The sequence below is a fragment of the Thalia democratica genome, unplaced genomic scaffold, assembly GCF_965202585.1.
Source record: "Thalia democratica unplaced genomic scaffold, ktThaDemo2.hap1.1 HAP1_SCAFFOLD_1985, whole genome shotgun sequence".
NCBI lineage: Eukaryota > Metazoa > Chordata > Thaliacea > Salpida > Salpidae > Thalia > Thalia democratica.
Genome location: NW_028140773.1, coordinates 1 through 8669, shown reverse-complemented (window position 1 = coordinate 8669; position 8669 = coordinate 1). Strand labels below are relative to the sequence as shown.

Here is an 8669-nt window from a genome sequence, read left to right as displayed (position 1 = left end):
TATTTTAGTCTAACCTTCTGCTATACGTCATGCCACTAAGTAAAAAAAAACAAAATTTACTTATTTGAGATACATTAATGTTTTTTTGAAAGTAATAAATACATATTAATTGTTATTGTTTGTATTTACTTAGTCTAAATTTCTCACAATTTTACTTGTACATAAAATAATTATTCAATAACCTTTTATCCTATGAAAACGCTAAAGCAAAAAACTGTTTAAACTAGTTGTAAAAAAACATATCAAAAAGTTCTAAAAATTTAAATAACTGAGTGTAAACAAAACATTTGGTTTGAATAACAGTATTATAGTATGTATATAGTACTAATACTGAAAATGTTTAAATAAAAACGTACTAAAACTACAGAAAAAATTCGTACTTACATGATTAATTTTATATCACAAACAATATCAGATTGTTTTTAGATTAATAAAAACTCGTTTTGCTTAAGTTTATGTGTATCATTAGTTTTTTTGTTTTTAACCAGTTGAACTGGTAGTTTAATAAATATAAGTTCAATAAAAAGTTACTTACGAATGATATTTCACTTATGCCATGTTATTTATTAACGACTATTTGGTAGTGATAAACAAACAAAGTTGTGAAAAAAAGTTCGCATTATCTAATTTCCGCGTGTAATGCGACAATTTTCAAATACATTGGAATTAATTATACTTGAAGCCATTTTAATACATTTAAATAAACTAAATTTATATAAAAAGAAAGAATTCGACTACACCTTAGCCTTATTTAGTTAAGACCATTTTGTGTTGATTTTTAAAGCTTTTGTTGATTACATTTTTGTTGATTACATTTACGTTTATTTAATAGATTAATCAATTAAATTGTAGAATTTTTTGAACATATACTTGTTGTGTTTTATTGTATTGTTTCAACTGTAATTTCCCTGAAGAGAATTAGACGAAATATATTGGAAAGAAAAGATTTGAGTGTTCATCTATTAATTAAAAGTTATAAAATAAAGTCTGATGTTTTATTACTAAAATTTTTTTATTGATTCAAAATTGCTTTATTCTCCATAAGCTTAAAAATCAGCTAAACTTATAAATAAAAGTTTTATTTTTTAAACATAACTCTGATAAAATAAATTACTAAAACATGTTCATCAGGGTGCCTATTAGTTAGGCATTTTTTTGAGTTTTTACTCAAAAATTGACCATTTGGCAAAAGTCACGAACAAACCATGTTTAAAATATTAGATATTTTGAAAAATTATCTTTTCAAATTTTGATTATCTAAAAATAATCCTAATTCAAACTAGACGAGATCTATAAAGGTAAAACTTGACAGTTTCCATAGTTTTACATGTAGTAATTATCACAAAATCATGTTATGCACAACTTTAGACAAATTAAAAAAAATAAGTTTTACATAGACACTTATTGATTTAGTGCACAAAGACACTTTTGCACGAAGGGTAATTTTTGCATGCGAGTAAAATAAGTTAGTAGACAAAATATGAAATAAAACAAAAAAAAAAACAAAAAGATAAGTTATTGAAAAAGAAAAAAAAATACGTTACTTACCAATGGTTAGGAGAAATAGTAATAGTTAAAAACGAAAGAATAAAAAATAACTAATAAAAATTATTTAAAACAGTTGGTTAATAGAAAAACAAAAACGGTTTCAGTCTACCAAACGCTAATAATCGAATCGGTATAATAAACCTTGTTAACTTGATCTTGTCTAACAGCAGATAAAAGTTCAGGTTTCGGTTTTACAGATTTTTGCCGATGTTTTCGTTGATTCTAAACTAACAGACATTAATTTTCCACAACTGAAATATATTAACACTGATAAAAACATAGATCAAAATAAAAAGTACTTCAAAAGATAAAGTTTTCAATAATTGTCAAATATAAGCCACGCACATTGTTTTATTTGAGCTTTTAAACTCGGTTTATTTAAAAAATTACCTAGATAACCTAACAAAATGTTTCAACTGTCATAAAAGCTATCAAAATTATAATAACAAAACACAACAAGTTGAGTCTTACAGTTTAGATAATATGGTTACTTACAAATTTAAACCATTGTAAACTTGGTTTAAAAAATATAATTTGAATTATGTAAACTATTTTTATTTTAATAAGCTATTCTGAATTCTAAGGGAATTTCCTAAAATTATTAAACAAAAAAATATTTTTCAATTATGTATAATGTAGCGGGTTGGTTTCGCACGAGCGTTTCAAAACGTTCAAAGCGACGAAAAGTGTCTTCGTGCAAAAGTTATAAGTTCTATAGTAACTATTTCATGAAGTAACATATGATTTTTTGATGTGTTCTAAAATATTTTGCTTAAATTTATGTAGATATATATTTATTTTTCTGTTTTTTTTTTTTTGACTAATAATTTAAAGCAGTGCTTCTGAAATGGGGACGCCTATCAGGGGCTCCGCGAGGCTTTTCGAATATAAAAAATTTTCAATATAAAATTAAACATTTTATGTAAAATGAAAATTAGGGGTTCTGCGGAAAAGTTTAACTTTGGAAAAGGGTTCCCCCACTAGAAAAAGGTTCAGAAGCACTGGTTTAAAGTATAAATCGAATGTTGTTTAATGTATTACATTTTTTTTATATTCTTAAGAAAAGATTGTAATTATTCAAATAGAATTTTTTGAATAGTTGAGTTATTTATTGTTGTACATGTTTCATACCCATGTAACAAAAATGATTAAATTAAACACTTAAACAATTAAAAATTTATAGCATTAAATTCTGTGGATAGTGAATAGTAATTATAAATTTAAATTGTGGCTTCAAAAATAGGAATTAGGTATAAAATATAAAAAACTTTAGATACTAAATAAGTAAGTTTTTTACTAATACTAGTTGTATCACATTTTGAGAATAATTGTTTTAATGAAAGGTTTATAAAGTTCCGATGAAATAGACCAAAACTGCTGATTATTGTTGACTGTTAAGCTTTTGATTATTTAGTAATTAATAAAAAGTTGTATACTGGTTTTCCATTAGGGTGCATCTGTTGGCTCGACCTTGAAATTTCACAAAGTTTAATCTTTTGACGTTGGGAAATCACATGGATAGAAAGCACAAAAAACAGCTTCCTAGCTTTAAGCCTGTTGGTGCGAATTACTTTTAAAAATTTCTTTATACCGGTATATTTAATAAGGAATGGGTCTAAATTGCACGAAGACAAAAATGCACGAGGATACTAAACTGCACGAGAACAAAATTGAACGAGTGTACAAAATTGTAAGAAGCCAAAATTGCACGAGTGCACAAAAATACACGTAGACGATTTTGCACCAAGGGTCAATTTTGCACGAGTTACATTTTTGCACGTTACTAAAAAAACAAAGAAAAATTAAAATTAAACAGAAAAAAACAAATTAAAAAATTAATATAAAAAAAAAAGTTACTGACCGAGGGTAAGGGGAAAAAGCGCTTTAAAAAAAAAATAAAATAAAACAAAATTTAATGTAAAAAAAAAAGCTAAAGACCAAGGGTAAGGGGTAACAGTGATAATTAAATTAAAAAAGTAGCTAATAAAAACTATTAAAAAAGATAATTAATAAAAAATTAATTAAAAAAAAGCTACCGACGAGGGTAAGGGGTAACAGTGATAGTAAAAAATATAAATAAGTAAAAAAAAATAAAATCAAAAAAGTTTAGTAAAAATAAAAAAGAAAAAAAAAACTTAGAGGGTTAGAGTTAGGGTTAACAGTGATAGTAAAAAAAAAATTAAGTAAAAAAAATATTAAATATTCTTTTTTTTAATAAAAACATTTATCCTTGCAAAATTGTCTGCTCGTGCAAAAGTGACCATTCGTGCAATTTTATCTCTTTGCAATTTTATCCCCTCGTGCAAAAGTGTCTTGGTGCAATTTAGACAGCTACCCATTTAATAAGCGGAAAAAAAAACTATTCCACTAAAAATTTATTTTCTCCTTCATTTTTGGAGATAATTACCTGAAACAGTTAGGAAATTTTCCTTGCCGTGTTTAAAAAGTTCTGGGTAAACTAAGTTTACAAAAAAATACAAAGTTATTAAAAAAATAACTGAGTTTGAGTTTACTTTTTTGACTAATTTATCAAACATTTTAGTAAGTGGGCTGGATTTACCAGGAAATTTTTCTGGCAGACCGCGGAAATTTTAAAAGTTGTTATATTATTTTAAGTTGAAATATAAAATGTAGTAGGTAACTTTAATGTTAAGCACAAAACGTTAAATATCAAACTAGAAGCACATTTCAAAAGTTCTGGCGTTAAAAATTATTGGATTTGTGCATTATGTTTTTCAAAGTAAAAGTTATTCTTTTTGGCGGAATGTACGTTGCCCACCACTATTTAAGCAAACATTACGAACACATAATTAATATGATTTTTTATGTAATTTTAATTAACTTTGCATATATACTTTTCTATAGAAAAAAAATTACAGAAGCTTGTGCACAAAACGTGGCCAACAGATAAAAATGTTTATATTATAGATATTGCAGTCTGTGTATTTCAAACTGTAACATCCAAATGAATTAAATGTAAAATTGACAAAAAACTTTAAAATTTCCAAGAATTTTAAATTATTAATTTAAGGAACTTATAAATATTATAACTAAATTGGTTAAACCTGCCAACAAGATTATACTTTAAGAGCAGGATTTCCTTTAGTGTCTAAAGTTCCTTTGGGGCCAACACAGAAATTAAAGGGGCCATTAGGTAATAATTTAAAAAATACCATGAGGTCATCATGATGTACTTAAGTTGATGATGAAGAGCAAAAAAAGGTCTTAGGTGCTCTTAATGGTAGTATTTTGAGTAATCTTGTTGAAGGCGGCCATTGCTTTTTCATATTCTTTAAAGGGAGAAAAAAGTTTGGGAAACCTTGGTTTTAAAAGACTTTAAAAAGATTTAAGCCTATATCTTAGAAAAAATTAAATCTAACTTGAACAAGTAAGTTCTTCAGATACTTTGTTAAAAGCTATATACATATATATACATAGACACTGTTAATATATAATGAATTTTCAATAACTTAACCTAAATGTTAATTGCATTTAAGAGCATCTAAATAATAAGTCTTATAGTAACTTATAGTAATAGATAAGATTTAGAATAAGTACTATAAAAATAATAAACACCAACATTTTTGAAGCAATTTAATTAAATTGAGCTAAGAAACAAAAAACTAATTACCATTGAAACTATTACGCAATAATTAGTGTAAAAGACCATAAATTATCAGAAAAAAAAATTTAAATAAAAAAAATAATTAATTCAGATCAAAAAATTTTCAATTATCCATTTTATTTGTTTTTCACTTCTTTTCTTATTCAATTTTCAAATTGAGGTACTACTATCAACAAAAAAAAAAAAATTTGTTCTATGTAATAAACAACGATCATTGTAACCGGAAAACAATCAAATGTAAAAAAGGTATTATTCTAACAACATCAAAATACTTAAACATTAAAAACTATGTATATATAGATTCGAAAATAATTTTACCTAAAAATATTTTAATGGCAGACAGTCTACAGTACAATACACTGATTGTGACGTAATAAAACAGTATGCAATTTTCGGGTAAAAATAAAAAATATTAAAATTATGTTTTCTTTAAAATGATATTGTTTGAGTTGTTAGCATTAAAGTTGTTAAAAAGCTGTTTCAAAAAGTGTTTCGTGGGGATTTTTACAATCTTTGGTTTATAAATATCTGTAAAATTTTAAACATTTTATTTTAAAATGGATACTTTAAAATGTTTAAAACTTAAATATATAAAATTTAAAACAACAAGCTTTATTGTTTCTATTTACAAAAATTATCTAGTTATTTTTGCATAGAAAGTTTTTTTTTTCAAATTTCCAAAGTCTTTCTTACAAAACGGTAAATCTAACTTAACAAAAATCATAGTAAATTCTTAAGTGTAAAATTTCAAAACTTTTACAAATTTACGTTGTCAAGAATTTGGACATGAAAGCAATATAGACAATAAAATAATCAATTCAATTTATCTAAAATAGTCGAAAAAAAATATTTAAAAGCACCATTAAGATCACTTAACAAAATATTAGTATTTAGCTAAGTCTGTTAGTAAAAATTTAGCAAAGTTTTTTTTTAATAACAGGCTCTTAACATGCAAAAAATATACTTATTAAGCTAAATTCATTAGAAAACTTAAACTAATTTTTAATACTTTTAAATAACAAGCCTTAAACTTAAAAAAACATCAATTAATAAATACAAAAAGACATTTAGGCCTGTAGAATAGTTAATTAAAAGTCTTATAGTTTTTACTACTAAACTTAAACTTTCCTATTCAAATACGAATTATTTGCAAAATAACCAAACTAACCATAAAACTATCCAACTTATTCTAATCCTTTCTTAAAAACTCAATACTTATTAGTTTCAAAAACCGATTTTTAGCAATTATTTTTTTTTCTAAAAGCTATTTTTAAGCGTACAAAGTCTTAAATTAACATATAACATTTCCAATTTCTCATAAACAAAATAAAAATTTAACCTAAAAAAATATTTCAAATACTTTTTACTGTTGTTCTATACATATCACTCTTAACCTATATTTTATCCTTAAATCGTTACTGTAAGTCCCCGAATGGCGAACTAAAACCTACAATTTACAAACAAATTGTCTCTTTTTTTTATTCGTCGTGACCCTTGTTCAACAAGTTCCTCTTGAACAGCTCGTACACGGACCAACTCAAAGCGGTGGCCGGTGACTGGTACAAGACCCTGGCGAGTGCGCCACGGAAGAACGTCTTCAGCCCGTTGACCTTGTACACGGTGGTTACGGCGTTGGGAAGTCCCCGGACCAGAGAGTCCTGGTGCTGGGTGTTGAGCAGGGTTTTGCACACGTCAAGCGGGCATGTCACGAACGAAGCTACTCCGCCTGTTAATAGAAAAAAGAAACTGTAAATATAAGAAACTGAAAACATGAAATATTAAAGCTATAATAAGTATATCAATTATTTTTAGTTGGGGACTTTCTGTGAATATATTGTGAAGTCTTAAAGCATTTTAAATTGCTATATATGTATTTTGTTACGTTATATGTACTTATGTTTAAAGCATGTTACGAATGATGCTACCCCGCCTGTTTGGGAAATTTTTGGTTTAATTTATACATGTTTCTCTTAAATGATTCAGGAACTTATCAGGGTTGCCACTCGTTTTTTCAAAAATTTTTCCAAGTTTTTGAAATTTCTTCCAGGTTTCTAAAAGTACCCATTTTTGGGTCTATTTTTAGTTTAAAGTTAAATCAAAGGTAAGAACTGTGCTAAATAGTACAAGAAGATTGAAAAGCTACTTAGAATGTGTTTTTTTAGTAAAAAAAAAATTTGGTGATCACAAATTTTTTTTATCTATATGATAAATTTTTTGTTTCAAACCGAAACTTTACTACTGAACATGTTAAAATTCTTAAAAATTCCAGGTTTTTCCAGGTTTTTTGTTCAAAATTGCATTTTTTTCAAGGTTTTTTTCAAAATTTCTTAAATTACAGGTTTTTCCAAATTATTTTTACCTAAATTGTCAAATTCCAGGTTTTTCCAGAATTCCAGGTAAAGTGGCAACCCTGATTAACTCTTATAAATTTTAACTTTTTTTAAATTATTTCTCAATATGTGAAATGTTTGAAGTACGTTTTTAATTTTATAATTTTTAAAATTGTTTTTGAAAACTATATACGAACAAGTTATATAAAAAATAAAACTAACATAAAAAAAAAAACATTTAAACAATAAAAATATAGATATATACTTAACAAAAAATTCAATAAATTGTACAATTAATAAATACACCTAAATAAGTACTTACCTGCAAGCATTCCGCTGACCATGTGCGTTTTAGGATCGTACTTGCGAGTCGGGTTGAGTTTTTCTTGTGCTTTTTCATACACCACAAAGTGAATCATCTTTTAAATGATAGTATATGGTTAGATCTCACAATAAAGCTTTTTACTTAATATTATTGTTAGACTGTTTGAAAAGACATAAAACCGTTCTAAACTAAAACTCATCAATGTATAATTCATAGAAGTTTATATACGTCTTTAACTATAACTCAAGACCTATTAAAAACTCTTTTAAAACACTTATGATTAAGGTATTGTATTTTTATTTCGAGTAAAAACTACAAAACCAATTTAAATAATTTTAAAGCAACTCTAATAATTAAAACATACGTAGTTTTAATGTGCACCATCAAAACATACTGTTTTTTTAACGTGGTTATGAATAGTATAAAACGTCATAACCCTTATATAACTGTATAATATGTATATCTCAAAATTAAAATTTAATGTTGGATGGAATTCAACAAAAAAAAAAATAACTACACCAATATATTTTAGTATAAACAAACTTGAAAAGGTGCATTCATTAGGTACTGTGTGGTGAAAGATCTGTAGAAGCTTCTGACGCCTTCTTTTTTGTACATGTTCTTAATACACTCGGTGCAAGACTTGTATTTTGAATTGTGCATTTGCATGCGTTGTTTGATTGCTGATGAAATTTTTACTTGAATATATTGAATGTTTTTACAAGTTCTTAATATTTATCTACTTAAACTCTTTTTATACATAATGCATTCAATGCAAGATTTGTAATGTATAGTTGTTTGATTGCTGATGAAAGAAAATTACTTGAATATATTCTTTGTG

The 8669-nt window shown here is 25.8% G+C and overlaps 1 protein-coding gene across 1 annotated transcript; it reads right to left on the bottom strand.

Annotated features, from left to right (window-relative positions):
- Positions 1-6651: 6651 nt before the first annotated feature.
- Positions 6652-8511, bottom strand: LOC145849056 (mitoferrin-2-like; the record flags this gene model as incomplete). The annotated part of the gene is made up of 3 exons (XM_082954145.1): positions 6652-6899; positions 7826-7922; positions 8372-8511. Coding segments are annotated over 3 exons (485 nt in total), but the record flags the coding sequence as incomplete, so codon positions are not given.
- Between the last annotated feature and the right edge of the window lie 158 nt (positions 8512-8669).